The sequence below is a fragment of the Rhinatrema bivittatum genome, chromosome 9 (genome assembly GCF_901001135.1).
Source record: "Rhinatrema bivittatum chromosome 9, aRhiBiv1.1, whole genome shotgun sequence".
Lineage (NCBI taxonomy): Eukaryota > Metazoa > Chordata > Amphibia > Gymnophiona > Rhinatrematidae > Rhinatrema > Rhinatrema bivittatum.
This window is the reverse complement of record NC_042623.1, coordinates 235355945-235377743: the sequence shown is the minus strand read 5'-3', so window position 1 is coordinate 235377743 and position 21799 is coordinate 235355945. Positions and strand designations below refer to the sequence as shown.

The window sequence follows — 21799 nt, the reverse complement described above, 5'->3', positions numbered from 1 at the left end:
TTAATTAGGGGAGGGACAAAAATGTCGGGCTTCTGCACGCCAAGCGGATTTTAAAAGCTGCCCAGATCTGCGCATAAATGCCACATGCGCACACCTCGGAAGTTTTTTAAAAAGGGGCGGGGCATGGGCTGGGGGCGTTTCGAGCATGAAGCTGAGGTGTGCGTGTAAATATGCGATCCGGTGTGCCCCCTACCGCGTAACTTTACTTCTGCTGTGGATGCCATGTAAGTTATAAAATAAAGAAAAATAGGCAGATCAGCGGGGTTTTAGGGGTCAGGGTTAACGGGGGGGGGGGGGGGGGGGGGGTAGTGAAGGCAATTAAACCAGGAGGGTTTGGAAGACCTCTCTCTTAACTGGACAAACTCAGGACAAACTGGTAAAACTGGAAATAGTGTCGGCACATGCCCTTATAAAATCCTTCAATTTATGCAGTAGAAGTGGCATTTGAGTGCACTTGCGCATGCCCACTTAAAATTTGGTGCAATGGGCACGCGGTCAGGCTATTTTATAACATGCGTGCATATATATATGTGGGCAAGTTATAAAACAGCTGCGTTCCTGGGCATGGGTTTACGAACATGTGCACCCGTGCACCTGCGCGTTTTTTTGAAACTTTCCATCTTTTTGTGTGCACAAAATGTATGCAGTGGGTGGGGATAAAATTTCAAAACTTAGCTTTTGTGCCCTTAACTCAAAAAGCTAATCACACATAGACTTTGAATATTGACTTTGGTGTTAATTTGTTACCATGTTATCTCATATACACTGTATAGGTATGCACACACCGTGAAAAGAGCGAGGAGGTCAATTTTTAAAGCATTTGTCTGGCTGTATTTGCACTTAGCTGGATAAATGCCAGAATTTGAAAATGCTGCCAATCTGACCACCCCTGACATAGCCAGATACATTTTTAATTGGCTGAAATATTAGCCTGCTCTGTTAGGAGCAGTCCAGAGGTGTTCCTGAGCAGAGCAGCATTATCTAATTAAGAGCCAAATATCGTGAAGATGTCCTCCTTTGATATTTGGCCCCTCCAGCAATAAACTATCCTGCCGTATCATGGCATTATCTTTCATTGCGGTACAAATGAGCAAATAACAAGATCATATCGTGGTACAGGGCCTTCCCATGTGATGGCAGCCCACCTCGGTTGGGGCTGGAGTCCGAGATCCCAAAAATCCTCCCTCCCCATCCCAAAGTTTAGAAATATCACCTGGGGCCAATTACGAGTCCCGCCTACCCAGCCCTCTGCCTTCTGATGCAGTTCTGGCCCCCTAAATAAAAAACCAAGATAGGGAAAACAGGTGGCAAGGGCCCTCTCCCTTTCCCCATCCCCTTCCATAAAATGCCACAAAGGTTCCCCCACATCCTTGAAAACCACCTCTCCCTACCATGCACCCCCCTTTCCAAATACAAAACTATCCCTGACGTCTAATATCCCCCCATCCCCCCACCTCTAATCTGGTGGTCTGGGAGGGCAGGCGGACCCTCAACCCCCCCAGTACCTCTCAAAAAAAGCCATTGGTATTCAGTGGGGACCCAGAGCCCCCAGGGCCTCCCAGAATACCAAGGTACTTTTTTTGATTGAGGGTTGGAAGGGAGTTTGGAGGGGGGGGGGGGGGGGTACACTGGACACCAGGGATATTTTTGTGTTTGGAAGGGGGGGGTGCATGGTAGGGAGGGAGGAGTCGACCATGTGGGGACGCTTTTCTGGCATTAGGGAAGGGGTAGGGAGCAGGCCATTGCCATATGGTTTCTCTAATTATTTAATTTTTATTTTAGGGGGGCCAGAGCCACCTTGGAAGGCGGCGGAGGTTTCATTTGACCCCAAGTTTGGTTTTAACTAAAAGCAGGGGGGCTTTTTGGTCAAACTTGGCCCTTTCATTTTCCTGCAGGACCACCGGGGACCCACATTAGCGCCCAATGCTCCATCAGAAAATATCTACACCTTCCTCAAATGCGCTTAAATAATGGGGCTGACCTCTCCTAAGTCAGCTGTTTTATTAGGTAACATAGGATTGTCTATGCATAAGCTGCTTTGCATGCATTAAGCAATTTTATGCATGCAAAGCAGCTTATTTCCATAGGGGGAGGAAATCTTCAGGTATATCACACGATAAACAGCATTTAACATGTAACTTCGTGTTGTTTAACTCAGAATATCGCCTTATCATGGCTTAGTAAATCTAGGCCTAAGTTAGCTGGATAATGCTGACTTTCAGTATTATTGGCTAGGGTGATACAAAAAGCTGAGGGTTAAAACTGTGGGCTGAAATTTAGCACACCATTTCTAAACACACAAACCAATTTTTTAGACACCTAACGCAAGTAAGTTAACAGTATGCTAATGCACTGGGAGTTAAAAAATGCACACAAGCCAGAAAATATGTGCAGAGGCTTAGTGCACAACAGAGCAAGATTTATGTGCATAACTCATATTTTATGTGCAGAAACATGGTTTATGTGCAAAACTATTTTTATTCTGTGCATAAAGTATGATTTATACACACAAAAATGCTTTCTACACATAAATGATATTTTATGCACAGAAGAAATGGTTTGTGCATACAAACCTGTTCAAAAATAATATGGTGGTGTTCAGATTTGCTAAAAAAAAATTATAAACACTATAAAAGAAAATACAGGAGAGAGATCCAAGTACAACAAGCTGCACAACCTTGAGATAATGTTGCGCTTCCCGGCCGCGTACGCTCCGCGGCCGGGTCTGCTCACCTCTGTCAGCTATCCTCGAGCCAAGGACTCACTGCCACTGCCGCTGCCGCTGCCGGCTGTCCCCACAGGCCTCTCAGCGGAGCTCCCGCTGGGGTTCCACGTCCAGCGTCTCCTCGGCCCCGCCCCTAGCCACGCACGCGGCCGACCTCTCACTATTTAAAGGGCCAAGCACGGGAATCCCAGCTGAATCGCTCACTGATGACATCACATGAGCCTTGTATATAAGGCAGGGCTCATTCCCCAGTTCCCTGCCTTGGCAATCGGGTCGACACTGTGGTGTACTAGTTTGCCTTTGTCTCATCGCCTGTTCCAGTCTTGTTCCATTCTTGTTCCAGCATCCTCCTGTTCCAGCGTCCTCCTGTTCCTGTGTCTGACCTCCGTGTGTCCTCAAGTAGTACCTATTGGACTGACTTTCCTGTACTGACCTTTGCCTGCCTCTGACCTTCCTGCTCACCACCTGGATCTTGACCTCTGCCTGCTCCACAACTACTCTTGGACTGACCTTCTGGAACCTGACCCTCGCTTTGGCTGACCATCCGTGAACTGACCTCTGGTACTTGACCCCGGATATCCTTGACCATGCCGCCTTGGTTCTGGCCCTGCTCCTAGCACTGTCATCCTCGACACTTTTCTGGCCCTCCGTGGCTCCTCAGGCCTCCTGTCCAGACATTGACCACGCTCCCTTACTCTTGATGGGCACACCCCTGAACTTTCTCTCTGGAAGAACCTATGAGGCCCACCTAAGACCAAGCGGCCTGGGTCTCTACGGGCTCCACCCGGGGGACCTGGGCTTCCAGTGTTGAAGCTCCAGTTAGCCTCATTGTACTCTTGTGCTCCTCCTCCTGGTGGCAGGTGCTCCCTGGGTCTGACCAGGGAGCTGTTCCTCCCTGCACCAGGCCAAGGGTCCACCCCCAAGTGCAACAGGTTGCCAAGGCCATAGACTCAGCGGAGTCTCCCACCTCCCGAGGCCTACCAAGGCTGGCCGCAACTGTCCAAGAGCATCAACGTGCATTGGAATTTCTGGCTTCTTCGGTTGAAGAACTCCACTCCCAGTTGCAAGACATGGCTCTGGCCAATCCCGTAGGGCCGTCGGCCTCTCTGTTACCTAGAGCATCACTGGACCTTCCTGCTCCTCCCCGATACAATGGGGACCCACGCCTCTGTCGAGGCTTCCTCAACCAGTACTTCATGAAATTTGCACTGCAACCCTCTCTGTTTCGCAAGGAGAATAAGAAGGTGACCTTCATCTTCTCCTGCCTTGAAGGCAAGGCTCTCATATGGGCTTCTCCATTGTGAGAACGTTTTAACCCCATGCTCTCCCAGTTGTCCAAGTTTGTCATTGTCTTCAAGCAGACCTTTGGTGACCCAGCCGTCAGGCTGTAGCCAGTCATGACCTCCTCCACCTACGTCAAGGATCTAGGACTCTTGCCGAGTACGTGGTGGAATTCAGGACCCTGGCTACCGAGCTAGGTTGGCAAGGGGATTGTCTTCAAGCCATCTTCCTAGAAGGTCTCTCCAGTGCACTCAAGGATGAATTTGCTGTCTGTGAGACTCCCACATCTCTAGAGGACTTAGGGGTAGATTTTCAAAAAACGCGAATAGGCGTACTTTTGCTGGCGCATCAGGGGATGCGCATCAGGGGGTGTAGACAGGGCCGGGCATCAGGCGCCCAGCCCTGTCTACACCTCCCCCCTTACCTTTCTCCGGGGATTTATGCCTCCCAGAGGGAGAAGTAAATCCCCGCGCGCCAGCGGGCCTGTTGCGCGCCGGGACGCGACCTGGGGGCGGGTACGGAGGGCGTGGCCACGCCCCCGGACCGCCCCGGGCCGTAGCCACGCCCCCGTACCACCCCCAAAATGCTGCCGACACGCCCCCTAAACGCCGCGACGACCGGGCCCGCCCCCCACACGCCCCCGACACGCCCCCCTCGGAGAACCCCGGGACTTACGCGAGTCCCGGGGCTCTGCGCGCGCCGGTAGGCCTATGTAAAATAGGCTCACCGGCGCGCAGGGCCCTGCTCACCTAAATCCGCCCGGTTTTGGGCGGATTTAGGCGAGCAGGGCTCTGAAAATCCACCCCTTAATCGTCCTCGCAGGGAAGATTGATCACCGACTCCGGTTACGGCGCCTAGAAGTAAAGGCCTCTCGACCTCCTATTCCTCACCCCCTGCAGGCTGACACCATGTCGGCACCTCCACCTCTGTGGATGAACATATGCAGGTCAACTGTGGGAAAATATCTTCAACTGAATGCCTCCGCCGACAGAAGGAGGGTCTCTATCTTTACTGTGGCATGTCTGGTCAAGTTCGACAGTTTTGTCCGGTCCGTCCAGAAAACTTCAATGCTTAAGCCCAGCGGGGGCCCCAAGCTTGGGCGCTATTGTCTCCGGCCCCCAACTTCTGCTTCTGGTCTCTATAGACATTGTGTCTCACTCCTTTGCCACCACTGCTCTTGTAGACTTGAGAGCTAGTGGCAGCTTCATCATGGACGACATTGTCAAGCTTCTGAACATTCCACTGCTACCACTTGAAGTGTCCCTTCGCATAACATTCATTCAAGGGGAACACTTGCCTGGGCTCATTACCCACTGAACCGTGGCTGTCCACCTCATGGTGGGCACCCTCCATGAAGAAGAGATGTCCTTCTATGTACTGAAGGATTCCAGTCATCCGATAGTCCTAGGATTACCCTGGCTCCAGGTTCATGGGCCCCAGTTTGATTGGCACTCTTTGCAATTGTTGCAATGGGGTTCCCAGTGCCAGAAGACTTGTCTATGACAGATAACCCTTGTGGTGACTGTTCTTACGTCTACTACCCTTGTCGGGTTATCCTCCCAGTATGCCGACTTCGAAGATGTCTTTTCGAAGCAAGGAGCCAATAGACTCCCCCCACTCAGCAATTAAATTGCTCCATTGAGCTCCTGCCAGGCATGACACCTCCCAAAGGCAGGGCTTACCCCTTGTCTCATCCTAAGTCCCTTGCCATGTCTGAGTATATTAAAGAAAATTTAGAAAAGGGGTTTATTTGACCTTCCGACTCCCCCGCAGGAGCAGGCTTTTTCTTCGTGAAAAAGAAAGATGGCAGACCCCACCCTTGTATAGACTACAGAGGGCTCAACGCCATTACAAGGAAAGATTGATATCCATTGCCCCTTATCAGTGAATTATTGGATCGCCTCCAAGGAGCTCGAGTCTTCACAAAGTTAGATCTCCGAGGGGCGTACAATCTTGTACGTATCCAACCAGAAGATATCTGGAAGACTGCATTCAACACTAGGGATGGTCACTATGAGTACATTGTGATGCCCTTCGGTCTATGTAATGCTCCTGCAGTCTTTCAACGTCTCATGAATGAGATCCTCCGAGACCTCCTCTACTCCTCCGTCATCGTATACTTGGACAACATCTTGATCTTTTCTAAAGACCTTTAATCCCATCGTGAACATGTCAAGACTTTGCTTCTACATCTAAGACTGAATCAACTCTACACCAAGCTAGAGAAGTGCATCTTTGAACAGAACCGTCTGCCCTTCTTAGGGTACATTATATCCGACCGAGGATTCTCTATGGATCCTGAAAAACTTCACGGCATCCAAGACTGGCCTCTACCATTTGGTCTCCATGTGTTGCAATGCTTCCTGGGCTTCACAAATTACTACAGAAGTTTTATTTCCAACTATTCCATGCTAGCTGCTCTGCTCACCGCCATGACCAAGAAAGGGGTTAACACCCAAATTTGGACTCCTAAAGCGCAAGACGCCTTTCAAGCACTTAAGGAAGCATTCTGCTATGGTCCTTGCCCGCAACACCTGGATCCCAGACTTCCATTCTTGGTAGAAGTGGACGCTTCCACAATAGGAGCAGGGGCAGTCCTGAGCCAGTATTCACCCAAAGGTACTCTGATTCCATGCTCCTTCTACTCGCACAAGTTATTACCTATGGAGCAACATTACACTGTTGGGAATCGCGAGCTCCTAGCAGTCAAGTTGGCACTCCAAGAATGGCGCCCCTGGTTAGAAGGGGTACAGCACCGATTCACCATTTTCACAGACCATAAGAACCTCGAACACTTGAAAGAGGCACAGCTCTTAAACCCAAGGCAAGCCCAATGGGCACTGTTCTTTGAATGTTTCAACTTTGAGTTGCGATATCACCCGGCCTCGAAGAACCTCTGCACAGATGCACTCTCCAGATCTTTCGAGACAGAAGATGTCCCTGATGCTCCTTGACACATAATCGATCCTGCTTGTATAGCCCTTGCAGTAACCACCATGGTTCCTGTTGGGAAAACTGTAGTTCCTCGCCGACTACGCGAGTGGGTGCTGAAGTGGGCCCATGACTCCAAGCTGGCGGGACACCTGGGTCATGCCAGGACCTTTGAAATGTTGCGATGACATTATTGGTGGCCTAGCATGGTCCAAGACTCCCACAACTACGTGGACTCCTGTCCAATCTGCGCCCAGCAGAAACCCCCTACTGGGTGTCCATGGGGTCTTCTCCAACCGCTTCCAGCTCCTACTGAACCATGGTCGAGCATCTCGACAGACTTCATCACGGATCTTCCCCCCTCACAGAATTACACCATGATTTGGGTCATCATTGGCCGCTTCTCGAAAATGGGTCACTTTATCCCTCTTCAAGGGCTTCCACCGGCCCCGGAGTTAGCGAAACTCTTCTTGAAATATGTTTTCCGACTCCATGGTCTTCCTAAAGAGATCATATCCGATCGAGGACCATAGTTTGCTTTTAAGTACTGGCGCTCACTGTGTAAAAAGTTCAATGTCACGTTAAACTTCACATCGGCCTACCATCTCCAGGCCAATGGAAAGCCTTTCTCCGTTCCTATGTCAATGACCAGCAGGACAATTGGGCTGACCTGCTGCCGTGGGCAGAACTATCACATAACACCAATGTAGCCACTGCCACTGATGTTTCTCCCTTCGCTATCGTGTTTGGACAACAACTTTGGTTACCGCTGCCCGTGGCCTTGACAGTTCCTTCGCCAGCTGCTCAATCCACAGCTCATAGCATATGCCTAGTGTGGAACCAGGTGAAAGAATGCCTTGACCAGGCAGCCGAATGCGCCAAGTGTACCTCTGATGCCCATAGACGTCCTGCTCCACTCTTCCATCCTGGCCAGAAGGTTTGGCTCAGTGCCAAGCACATTCGTCTTCGACTGTCTTCACATCGGCTGGTGCCTAAATACATCGGGCCATTCCCGGTGCTCCAAAGAGTGGGAGCTGTCTCATACCAACTCCAACTTCCTCGCACCATGAGCATCCAAAATACATTCCATGTATCCCTCCTCAAGTCTCTTGTGCTCTCCTGGCCCTCTTGCAAGGCTCCTCCTCCTTCACAAGTCTCCGCAGAGCTGGAGGAGACATTGCAAGTACGAGGGGTCCTCGATGTTCGAAGAAGACATGGACATTGGGAGTATCTCCTGTCATGGGAGGGCTTCGGCCCTGAAGAAAACTCATGGGAGCCTTCTCACCACATCTTAGACAAGCAGCTTCTTCTGAACTTCCTCCAGGACCATCCTGAGAAGCCTAGGCTGGTAAGGGGGAGGCCTAGAAGGGGGGGGGGGTACTGTTGCGCTTCCAGGCGGCGTATGCTCCGTGGCCGGGCCTGCTCACCTCTCTCAGCCACCCAAGAGCCAAGGACTCACTGCCGCAGCCGGTGCCAGCCGTCCCGTCACCCCTTCCGGCGCATGCTGACTCCGGCGTCCTCACAGGCCTCTCAGCAGAGCTCCCGCCGGGGCTCCGCATCCAGCGTCTACTCGGCCCCGCCCCTAGGTACGTGAGTGCGGCCGATGGGAATCTTGGCTGAGTCGCTCACTGATGACTTCACATGAGCCTTGTATATAAGGCAGGGCTCATTCCCCAGTTCCCTGCCTTGGCAATCGGGTCAACACTGTGGTGTACTAGTTTGCCTTTGTCTCATCGCCTATTCCACTCTTATTCCAGTGTCCTCCTGTTCCAGCATCCTCCTGTTCCAGAGTCCTCCTGTTCCTGCGTGTGACCTCCGGAGAGTCAGTCCTTTTGGACTGACTCTCCGGAGGTGAGTACCGGAGAGTCAGTCCTTTTGGACTGACTCTCCGGTACTCACCTCTGACTACCTCTGACCTTCCTGCTCACCACCTGGATCTTGACCTCTGCCTGCTCTACGACTACTCTCGGACTGACCTTCTGGAACCTGACCCTAACTTTGGCTGATCATCCGCTGACTGACCTCTGGTACTTCACCCCGGCTATCCTTGACCACGCCTCCTTGGTTCTGACCCTGCTCCTAGTCCTGTCATCATCGACACTCTTCTGGCCCTCCGTGGCTCCTCAGGCCTCCTGTCCAGACATCGACTATGCTCCCTTACTCTTGGTGGGCACACCCCTGAACTTTCTCTCCAGAAGAACCTATGAGGCCCACCTAAGACCAAGCGACCCGGGTCCCTGCGGGCTCAACCCAGGGGGACCTCGGGCTTCCAGTGGTAAAGCTCCAGTTAGCCTCATTGTACTCTTGTGCTCCACCTCCTGGTGGCAGGTGCTCTCTGGGTCCGACCAGGGAGCTGTTCCTCCCTGCACCAGGCCAAGGGTCCACCCCCGAGCGCTACAGATAAGTCTTGTGCAGGGTTTCCCAAACACAACCTGGGGAGCCCACAACCAGTCAGGTTTTCAGGATGTCCACAATGAATATGCAAGATATAAATCTGTCTGCATTGGAGACCCAGCAGATGCAAGTGCATCTCATGCATATTCATTCTGAATAGCCTGAAAACTCAGCTGGTTGTGGGATCCCCAGGTCAGGCTTGGAAACTAGTGAAACTTTAAAGCCGCTTTGCAATCTAGTCCATGAAAAGTCAGAAATGTTGACATGCTCCTCTGTGGGTGCAAATATTATGATATACAGCTAGAACATACAATAATAGAGTATAATCAGTTTATATAATGCAATTATTTAACAAGAATATTGGGCTATGTGCAATTCCAGGAAACAAATAAGTTTGCTTGGATATTTGGGAGCTGCATTGTGGCTGTATTTTAATCCAGTTCTGGATTCTGTGAAGAAACAGGGTTCATTGGTAGGATTCAGAAAATATTACACAACTGCCAGGCTAAATTATTTCTAGGCACAGTTATTACAAAATAAAAAAACTTTTTGTAAAAAGAATCATACTCTCCTCCTTGGTTGACTATGCTGAATTGGTGCCTAAACTTTAAAGAACATAAGAAACTGCCATATAGGGTCAGACCAAGGGTCCATCAAGCCCAGCATCCTGTTTCCAAATGTGGCCAATCCATGCCATAAGAACCTGGCAAGTACCCAAAAACTAAGTCTATTCCATGCTACCATTGCTAGTAATAGCAGTGGCTGTTAGAGATGTGAATCGGAACTGGAATCGGTTCTGATTCCGGTTCCGATTCACATCGTGGGTTTTTTTTTGTCCCGCCCAATCGGGGTTTTTTTTTTTTTTTTTTTTAAATCGGCTGTGCCCGAGCCGATAAACAAAAAACAAAAATGAGACAAGTTTTGTTATGGTCAAATATATCAATTTCTGATACAAGGGAATAAAAATACAATAATGTAATGTACCTGGACTTATTGTGCAGTTATAGCTGTGCAGCTGGACTATTGACCATTCGTTGTTTATATATATTACTGCTTTGCACTGTCCATACATCTAGGGAAAATAACAACAGGTTTGAGTAAAAAGGTCCGTTCTGTACAGATTTGAGAATCTAGTACGATGTAGGATGTCTGGCTTCATTAGATTAAAAAGAAAAGGCAAGTCAGTCAAGTTGACATAATGATGACTTTATTTATTTACAGCCCGATCCAGTAAAGTCCGTGGGAGAGCGGACTAACGCCCGCTCTCCCGGCGCGCGCACCGGCCCCTCGCCGGTGCGAGCGATCCAGTATTTAAATTAGGCGACGCGGTGCAAACGAGGAAAAGGAGGCGCTAGGGACACTAGCGCGTCCTTAGCGCCTCCTTTTGGCCTGGAGCGGCGGCTGTCAGCGGGTTTGACAGCCGACGCTCAATTTTGCCGGCGTCGGTTCTCGAGCCCGCTGACAGCCACGGGCTTGGAAACCGGACGCCGGCAAAATTGAGCGTCCGGTTTTCGGCCCGACAGCCGCGGGCCGAATTCAAAAATTTTTTTTTTTTTTTTTTTTTACTTTTTTTACTTTTGGGGACCTCCGACTTAATATCGCCATGATATTAAGTCGGAGGGTGCACAGAAAAGCAGTTTTTACTGCTTTTCTGTGCACTTCCCTGGCGCCGGAAGAAATTAGCGCCGACCTTTGGGCGGCGCTAATTTCTTAGAGTAAAATGTGCGGCTTGGCTGCACATTTTACTTACTGGATCGCTCGGGAATACCTAATAGGGCCATCAACATGCATTTGCATGTTGAGGGCGCTATTAGGTGCTGCGGGTGGGCCGCGTGTTTTCCTCCCCTTACTGAATAAGGGGTAAGGGAAAACACGCGTCCAGAGCAGGGTGACAGTGCGCTCCGACGAAGCACACTTTACTGGATCGACCTGTAAGTTATTTAAAATTTGTATACTGCAAATCATAATTTCTAAGCAGTGAACAATAAAACATTTATAACATCAATTATACAAATTATAAAACCTAAAAACAAAACTAGACAAATCACACAAACACATCAAAACATTAAAACAACAGGAAACACCTGCCATCTTGTGAACATTTACCCATTATCCCACCATTCTCATTAGACTCACTGCATTCATTTTCTATTGTAATTTGCTTTAAAATTGAATTAAATTATCCACTGTCCTAAACTGTACCTTTAACATTTTTTTTAACCATCAATCACCTTAATTAAGGTAGAGCAATACTATTTTAGTATTTTCTTCTTGGGGTAACACACCTCATTCAGAAAAGGCCAAGGAAAACATTTTCCTAAATTTCAAATGAATAGACTGCTCTTTTAACTTGTTAGGAAGGACGTTCCAAAGTTCGGCACCTTGCACACATTAAAACTTTCACGAGACGCATCCAATCTGATCAATTTAAAAGATGGAACATCCAATATGATCTGACTTGCAGATCTAAAAGACCTAACTGGATAGTAAAACTTGCAGCATTAAAGCTTGCAGGCACTAGGCCATTCATCCCTTTAAAACAATCCCTTCATTTAATAGGTGACCAATGAAATTTCTTCAAAAAAGGGGGGATATGCTCATAAATTGGAATCCCAGCTATGATTCTGGCTGCTGTGTTCTGAACAGATTGCAAGGCTTTAATGGCTTTCTGGGGGAAACCAAGATAAAGAGCATTACAATAATCTAAGGATGTTAGCGCCAACAAATGTACCACAGTCCTTAGATCAGATTCATTTAAGAAAGAACAGAATCTCCTCAACATTAGTAACAATGTTGGCCCCTTTCACCACTGTAGCAATATGAGACTTCAAAGACAGAGTAGAGTCCATGTTGACTTCTTTTTCTGTCCACATGTTCAGTTTCTTCCATTCTTAGTGTGACTTTGTATGTTCTATGCATAGAGACCCCCACTGGGATCTCCACTAGATAGCCCTATTTTATAACATGGGGTAGAGGAGTTAGGAGAAGGGTGTATCACTTGCCATGGCACCCCCTCTGAGGTAGCTTTCTGCTCAAAGGCAGATAGAGCAAGAGTTCAGTGTGGCATTTTGAGCTGGCAGTCTAAGGCCGTGGTTTTCAACCTTTTTCCCATTGTGACACACCTGATGGACAATGCTTACATGTGCTCAGTACAATACACGGCTGAACAAAAAAAAAATCCTAACTATTACTTTTATTGTCAAGAATAATACAAGGGAAAGAAGAGTACTCGCTCTGAAATTACATAATTTTTGTGCAAACTATTGTATCTTTGAGTCCAGAAATTCCCACATACAGTAATGGATGGGGTTATTCAGAAAACCCCGCAAAACAGTAAAAAAAAAAAAAAAAGCAATCATATGGTATTAGGCCTGTTGTAATATGTGTTGTGTGTGGGCTTGGACCTCAGAAAGCCATGAATAAACAAAATACAATTACAATATAGATAATTTACCATATCAGAACATCACTAACTGACAGCACTCAAACAATAACAACCCTACATATGAAAAATCAAATATTACACTAGACCCTAAAACACCAATACACCAGAGTCTCTGCCCTCAAATAAAATTTTCAACCCATCTAGAAGACCCCTGCCCACCTGGGATGCTTATCATTCCATGTCTAGGAAGATGAGAACATTCCAGGTTACCACTGGAAGAATCACTTTAGGACACAGATATAACCAGAATCAAGTGTGTATGGTACCATTTAATTATCTTGGAAGATCTGCAGTAAAGTTTGAGTTGGAACACTCATCCAGAGTCTCTAGTTTTTCTTCTCCTTGATACCTGCACTTAAGCAGCCTGCTTCCATTTCAGTTACACCCATTGAGAGGTTTATCCCCTACAGTTTGGGCCCCTTGAAAAAGAGTACCCCAGCAGCAGATCGAAACGTCCTCCAGGAGGGTGTGGCTCCAGCGCCAGATTGCGTGGTCCCCCAGGAGGATGTGGACTCCAGCAGCAGATTGAGCAGTCTCCCAGGAGGAAAGGGACCTCAGCAGCAAAATCGAATGGTCCCCCAGGAGGGTATGGACCCCAGTGGCAGATCAAGCAGCCCCCCAGGAGGGTGTGGATCCCAACAGCATACCAGGAGGTGGAGTTAGGTGTCCCAGAAGGGTGTAGACCTCAGTGACAGACCAGGAGGCAGAGTCAGGTCCCCAAGAGGGCATGGACTCCAGCATTGGCACAGACCTTTTAGTGGACCAGATGTGGCACCAAGGAGATAGAAGCAGTTTAGATATAACGGAACCCAAGGCCAACACTGCCTACCAGCCCAATTGCATCTTTTCACATGGCAAAAAGGGGGAGGATAATAATAACACTTGATTTAGCGGGAATTCAAGAGGTCCCTTCTATTCTATATGGTGATATACTATGGCAGCCAAGAACCCCATATTTCCAAATATGGGATGCTCTTGCTACTTTGTAGAAATGTGTATAGGTGCATGGCCTGAGACTATTAACCATGAGTAGATAAGTGTGCTGTTTGCCATCATATCGCAATGTACATAGTCATGTAGAAATGTATATAGTTATATATTCTAATAAACCTGTATATATTTGTATATAGTGCCAACCTTGTTCACAGTCCCATTTGTTTTCCTGGGGTGAAGAGAGGGAAATCCCAACCACTAACACCTTCTTACTAGAGGAGGGTACCAGGTGCCAAGATCGAGAGGACTAATGGAGTCTGCCCTGGGGGGGGGGGGGGGGGGGCTTCTGTCAGGTCGATCCCGGACCTAGGTTAGCGTACCAAGGTAAGTGGTCAAGGTAAGCGGTCAAGGGGGTGTTACATATTTATTCAAATCTTAGATCTTCAGAAATCTCAAAAAAATCTCAAACAGGATTCAAAGTGGTATGTAAATGAATGCATATTAAATCATAAAATGCAAACAATTACCCATAGAAGCAAATGAAGTACCAAACTGACTATGAACCTATGCATGACATTATGGAACTAGCAATGTTTCCAAGGGTGGAAAATTAACCTGGTGTGCAGCAGGACATGTTCCACCTTAACACTATCTGCCTACCAGCTAACTGTAAACAATCCTGCTGGCAAAATGGTACAATTAAAATGTATATATATATATATAATAAAGACATTTATAGCATTCTAGCCTTGGTGTGGGAGGAAGGGGGGCCTAAGCTATGAGGGGAAGGGGAAGAGCTGGAACCGTGAGATTGTGAGGGAGAGCGAGAGCGAGAGAGAAGGGGAGTCATGAGGTGCAGGGGATAAGGAGAGTGAGGAGAGTGAGGAGAGTGAGGAGAGAAGCAGGTTGCTCTGGTAACAGGAAGCAAGGGGTGAAGTGCTGCAGGGCTTGCTGAAAGCGTGCATGCACCAGTGCAAAGGCTCCGCATTTGTTGAGGGGAGGTTCTTGTTGCAGCGCGGACAGGACCTGAATGGGGAAGAAAGGGTTGCAGGCCTGGAAGCGAGGGGAGACATGCAACAGAACAACAAGGAGAAAGAGTAGGACCTGAGCAGAGGCCCTGCACCTCTGATTTCTTGGGGGGAAAGGGGGATTCTTTTTGCATCTGCTTCACTCTACACGCCCCATTAAACTTCATTCCCCCCCCTTATAAATGCAATTTCACCCACCCATCCTGATCCCCTCTCACCCCTACCCTACCCTTTCCTATCCTCCCTGTACATTATCAATTGTTCGTTTTGATTCACTCACGTGGAAGTTAGTTACAAGATGCCTTACAAGAGGTTACCAACCTCTTGTAAGGCATCTGTACAATTAGGAATAGGAATATTTCCTAATACCATGTATTCCAGACATTGTTTTTTTTGGTCATTCATTTCTTCTATTTAACTGCTATTTAAAAAGCCCTATTTAAAACATTAAGACTTTTAGACATATAAGACATTGTTTTTTGTCATATATATTTTTCTTATGTTTAACTGTTATTTAAAAAGTTCTTTGTTATATGTAATTGCCCCCAAGCAAGTTTTTCAACTGTTCTCTGTAAACCGATTTGATTTGCATATAATGTAAGAAGATCGGTATATAAAAACCATAAATAAATAAATAAATAAATAAATAAAATTCTCCCCCCCTCCACCGCAATGATTTCTGGGAGGAGGAAGGACTAAACTCCCTCAATCAGTATCCTGTAATGATTTCTGGGGGACCCCTACCCCAGTGTCTATGGGCACCTAAATTGTAAATTTGGCCATGCCAGACTAGTATTTCCTGGCTGTGTCACCTCACCCTGTATGGGAAGGGGTGGACTTGCAAGGGATCTAAATAGGATGTAACCTATACTAGTGAAATAAGTCTCCATTTTCCTCCCTGCCTATTGCACTGGCCACATCAACAGAACCATGTAATTGTACAAATGATGTTTATTGTTTTTTTATCTTAGTTTTCCAAGTAAAGGATACTTTCATGCTGCCTCAGAAGAGTTCTGGGTCATTTCTGTTTCAATAAACGTTTTTCCCTGAGCAGATTCGAACAGATGGTACCCCAGAAGGAGATAAATTCTATCACCAGAGTGCTCATTCTCTGTAAAACCCTTGTTGGGGGTCATACAATGGCCAGCACCAAAAACACAGAAACACTGAATTGTATTTTAAAGGTTATTCCCTTTTTAGAAGGTTGGAGCTAGAGCTACAGTTTAGTGATCTACATCCTTGGGCAAAATCTTTCAAATCAGCTGTCTACCAAATTGGCAACATGGAAATCATGTTGTGCAGTGTACAAAAAAGTGTTCATAAAAGTTTACACATTCCTATAGTCCATGGAGTCTATTAATAAATGTGTTTTGTCTTTGTTTTGCTATCTGGCCACCCAAAGCAGTAATAGGACCCAGTGACTCGGCCCTGATGCTTCTGTTTAAGGTTACTTTACTTGCCATTTCTAAGAAGGGTTTGATTTGACAGTCCAGCCAGTGCTTCTTGGTCATCACTGGGCACTTGGTTTCTATGACATCCATTGTCAAGTAATAGATAGTGCCATTTGTCTGAAAAACAATGGAAAAATGTGCAGCAAGAATGAGTCAGGGAAGCAGGTGACAGTTTAAACACTTTGGATCATTTTTATTGGCAAATATATAATGAAATGAAATGAAATATAAACATCAATGTAGCACTTTTACAATCTACAGTATTAGCAGAGGCTGGCTAATAATGTAATAATAGTAACTTGGATTTTTAGCCTGACTTTACAAATAATGCTATCAGCATTATTAGTAATTCAAAGAAGAATAAAAAAATGCTACATGAGAAGATCTTGACTTCAAACAAAACACAGCACAAGCGAGCACACTGCAAAATGCCAGTTCCAATATATGGTTAAAACGCTCATAATCAAACATGAAATGGAGCAGTATAGAAAAAAACACAAGGATGGCTCAGAGTGAGTCTTCCCTTTCTGCATGTATCCCTTGATGGGTATCGAAGGCTTCTGCATTCCCCTAGTAAGACCAAGTACTGGATATGTCACATGCATGGTAATATTTGAAAGACGTTAGTTAATGTCCTATAAGAAGTGAATCAGAGGAAGAGAATTTTTAGAAAGGAAAGAGGCAAAAATGGTAATGTTTTGACTCCTCCCACACCTCCATCCCCAAATAAGAAATGGAAGTTAGAGAACTAGGGACCATGGTGTGAAGCTCCAAGGGGGTAGACACAAAAGCAACGGTAGGAAATATTTTTTTTTTTCATGGAGAATTTGGTGGATGCCAAGAACGCCTTCCCAGAGGAGGTCATGGAGACAAAATTAATAATGGAATTTTAAAAAGTGTGGGATAAACACAGAGCATCCTTTGTAGCAAGAGAAAGGTAACCTGTACAGAGTGGCAGTTATAGCCCTAAAAGACACATGGAAGGGGGCATGGATGTTTGCATCTACCCAGAGTGGACAGTTCACTACTGAACAGACTGGATTGGCCACTTTGGTCTTTATCTGCTGTCATTTACTATTTTACATTTTCTTTTCTTTTCTTTATTTACTTGTAGTCCACTTCTCAGCACTTCAGTGGATTACATTCAGGTACTGTAGCTATTTCCCTATCCCTAGAGAGCTCACAATCTAATAGAGTGATATATCAAGCCACGGTGGTGTTCTAACATGCATTAAGCAGCGAATATTGCACAACAGAGCACTATTGGGGAAATATTGCATGATATACACAATATTTTGCATCTCCCTGCCCAGGTTCCCTCCTATTACAATGACCTTTGCATGCAATTTGCATGCATGAATAATGCAAATGCATGCAAACATGGTCTTGCATAGGCAATCCTAGGCAAATATTTTATCACGGCTGACTGAGAAGGTGGTTAGTCACCTTAAAATACCTACAGCCTTTTTACAGCCTTTAAAGAACCAGGAAAATTTTTAAAAATGTGCCACCAAATGGGGACGTTGAGTGGCAGTCAGCACTGACCCCCATCTCAACCTGGAGTACCACTTGAGTGGCCCCGACTCCCACAAAGTGTAAAAAGAAAACAATGAGCCCATGCAGTGATGGCCTCAGCCCCCCCCCACAGTCATATGGCATCAACCGGACCTTGCCCCAGTCATACGGCTGGGTCAAGGTCAGGTCAGCGCCATATTAGAAAATGGCATCGATCAGGCCGAGTGCAAAGGTGCGCCCCGACCCCACTGCAGAAGCCCTGACTTGGATTTAAGGTTCCAGGAGATGTAGGGGGTGCCGAAGATGGGGGCCTGGACCCTAATTGAATGTTTTTGAGCTCTCGGGGGTGGTGGGTTGGTACGGGAAGGGGTTCAAGATCCTAATTTGGAATTGGGAGGGTGGTACAAGAAGTGGACCAGGACCCTAATTTTTTGTTTTTAGCTTTTGGGGGCCAGGGACAGGATACTATAGTGAAGGACTGGGCATGGGGATGGGGGACTGGGAGTGGAACTCAAATTTTACTTGGACAGGTGGGGGAAGGGCTGAGAGCAGGACATGAATTTTGGGGGAATCGGGGTTGCCTCGAATGATGGCCTCAGGATGAGTTGGGGGATCAGTACTAACCCCCTGCCAGCAGCCCTTTAAGACATTGGCAGTCATTTCATTTCATTTCATTTATTAAAATGTATTAATCGCTTAACACAACAAAATTGTGGCCTAGGAGATTTACAATAGAGCATACATAAAATAGTATCAAGAAACAAACACCAAAAATATCACATACAACAGCATTGGTTAATGGATTCTAAAACAACAAACACTCCTTTCAGGTTGGGGCTGCTATTGTGTTAAAGGGCTGCTAGACACTTTTTTTTGCCCCACAGGATTTGGCCGTGAGACCAAAGAATGCGCCATTGGGCTGCAATGTTTTATCGGAGGAGGGGGCCCCACTATCATGGGGATGGCCCCCCCCCCCCATGAAAAATCATCAAATTTTCCAAGCAAAAATACTGCAGACCAATCAAAAAAAGCAACATTTACTTACCACAGGCTGCTCATGTGCATCAGAGATACGGAACAGACTTAAAATATATTCATCTTCTTGAACTTTATTGATCCAGTCCAGAGCCTTAACTGCTGGAGAAAATGTAGCATTGCAGTCTGCAGGTAGTATGGATTTAGGGCTTAGGCTGCTGGAAGACGATAAGATTATTAAAAACAGCAGGGACATAAATGGCTTCATTTTTGGTTAGACTGTAAGAATGGAGTTTGCTTTTCTCTGTGGATCTGGTGAATATTTTGGTAAGTAAACTTACACTACTTAAGAACTAGCCTGTGGGATCAAATATTTACCAGATGGGCATAGGACAGACTGTGCTTGCATAATTTGGCTGTCACAACTGATCTTGATCAAATAAAAGGTAAATGATTAGAGAGTGGTGCATTATCAGTGTCTTCTATACTACACAACAGGTCATTGACTGCCTTGTCAGATCATTAAAAATATCCACATCAGAAATCATGCTTTAATTAATAAAGATGCATAAGGGTCGGGGTGGGTTTTAGGGATGTTTTAGTGTGCCGGTTTTCGATTTACACGATTTACACGATATTTTAAAAACCCAAACTGCGACGATCCGATTCCCTCCCCCTCCCAGCCGATCGATTACACGATTCACATCTCTAATAGATATGCGATAGCTTCTGAGATAGAAGAGAGTCTGTGAAGGTTTTAGGAACATGGGCCCTCGTGGAGTGAGTACCGGTTCCTATCTGCAATATGAAATAGTAATGCACCAGGTATAGGTATGCAATAGTTTCTGAGATAGAAGAGAGTCCGAGAAGGGTTTTAGGAACATGGGCTCTCGTGGAGCGAGTACCGGTTCCTATCTGCAATCTGCAATAATAACTCACGATCTCCGTACCTGCGATAACGTCTTAGACAGAAGAGAGTCTTCAGTGATTAGGAACATAGGCCCTCGTGGAGCGAGTACCGGTTCTTATCTGTAATAGAACTCACAGTGTTCACGTCTGTGATCGCTTTCAGGCAGTAAGGAGTCTTCTGAGCATTCTGGGACGTAGGCCCTCGAGGAGCGAGTACCAGATCCCGTCTTGGCAATCTGAAATCAAGAAGAGAGAGTGGGGCCCCCGAGGAGCTCCTAGGTAAGTTTGTGGAGACAGAGCAGCAGAAAGGTTTCCCGACCCTTGCTAACTCGATTCGTAGTTGCAAGTAAAGACCTTTTAAGCTGGAAACGGATGACATCACTATGGGGGGGACGCCCCCGAGGTTCGCGCCCTTGCCGGTACAAACTCTGGAGCGCGCACGCACCCTTACATCATCAGGAACATGGCAGATCTGCAGCGTCAAGCCAGCCCGGGGATTCCGGGAAGAAGCAGCGAAGAAAAGCTGCGGCAGCATCTGTCCGTCAGACTGAACGGAGTTGCCACAAAGGTAGAGAGGGTGGCGAGAACAGGCACAAACGCAACACATAGGCGTGAAGGAACTGCTTGAGAGTTCTATTCATTCTCTCAGTATGGCCATTTGACTGAGGACGGTATGCAGAGGTGAAGTCAAGTGTGATGTCAAACTTCTTACACAAAGCTTTCCAGAACTTGGCTGTAAATTGAGCTCCTCTGTCAGAAACAATGTGTTTAGGCATGCTGTGTAGGCGAAAGATGTAACTGATGAATAGTTTAGTGAGTTCCATGGCTGAAGGCAAGCCAGGGAGAGCCACGAAGTGAGCCATCTTCGAGAATCGATCCACTGTAACCCAGATGGTATTGTTACCTCCAGAAAGTAGAAGGTCTACCACAAAATCTATAGCAACATGGGTCCAAAGGCTCGTCTGGTACTGCAAGGGTTGCAGCAAACTCCAAGGACGTCCGGGCATAGGTTTCTGTCTGGCACAGTTTGGGCAGGAAGCTACGTATGCAATGGAGTCTTCCTTCATGGTGGGCCACCAATAATACTTCTGCAGCTTAGCCAGTGTTCTGCATTGACTAGGATGTCCAGTAGGGATGTGAATCGTGTGCCCGATCGTCTTAACAATCAAAATCATCTGGCAGAAGAAAATTGTGTTTGGCACTATTTTTTAGTAAAAAAATCGTTTTTTCTGATTAGTGTGCACTAACGGGAGTTAGTGCGCGCTAACAGGAAATGATACAATTTGACACATTTCAGGTCAGTTAAGGTCAGTTTAGGAATGAATTTGTATTCCTATTGGCTGCCCTCTTATTTATTCATGTTACCAAGGTTCCCACTGACAATATATGGGGGATGGGAAATGGAAACGGTTAGTAGCTTGACAAAAAAAGTAATGTGATCAGTCAATGTGACTAGAAATTGTGCCCTATCCCTGATACCGGGAATGTTGTGATCTTCCTGCACGCAGTGCCCTATCCCTGATACGGGGGGGGGGGGGTGTTGTGATCTTCCTGCACTCAGTGCCATATCCCTGATACTGGGAGTGTTGTGATCTTCCTGCACACGGTGCCCTAACCCTGATACCGGGAGTGTTGTGATCTACCTGCATGCAGTGCCCTATCCCTGATACCGGGGGTGTTGTGATCTTCCTGCACTCAGTGCCCTATCCCTGATACTGGGGGTGTTGTGCAGGAAGATCACAACACCCCCGGTAACCAGGATAGGGCACAACACGATCACAACACGATTCCAATTTACATATCTTAACGATCAAATTCCCCCACCCCCCCAGCCGAATCTGATCGTTAAGACGATCTGGCACACGATTCACATCTCTAGTGGACATTGTTAAAAAAATACTATCCTAGAAGCACAATCTAGATGTATTCCACACATTAAAACAGGTGGAAAGAAGGCATAACAATTACCGGCATGGTTAAAAGGTGGACTTTTGGCAAGTCTTGTGGGGGTCAGGAGGCCCCCCAAGCTGGCCAAAAGTTCTGGTTAAAAGGTGAGGTGAAAGAGGCTATTCTAGCCAAAAGATCTTCATAGGAAGAAGGATCCAACAGAAGAAAATAGGATAAAGCATAAGCATTGGCAAGTTAAATGTAAGACATTGACAAGACAAATGTAAGACATTGATAAGACAATTGTTGCGCTCCACTGCTTACC

The 21799-nt window shown here is 46.7% G+C and overlaps 1 protein-coding gene across 1 annotated transcript in view; it reads right to left on the bottom strand.

Annotated features, from left to right (window-relative positions):
• The window catches only part of LOC115099337 (histidine-rich glycoprotein-like), a 63178-nt gene extending 44172 nt beyond the window's left edge, over window positions 1-19006 (bottom strand). The window contains exons 1-3 of the mRNA XM_029616923.1: window positions 18749-19006; window positions 16198-16305; window positions 10316-10403 (exon numbers count right to left, since the gene is read on the bottom strand). Coding sequence (XP_029472783.1) covers window positions 10316-10403; window positions 16198-16305; window positions 18749-18946 — 394 coding nt within the window. The 5' untranslated portion in view covers window positions 18947-19006. The remainder of the gene's footprint in view (window positions 1-10315; window positions 10404-16197; window positions 16306-18748) is intronic.
• Window positions 19007-21799: the final 2793 nt, after the last annotated feature.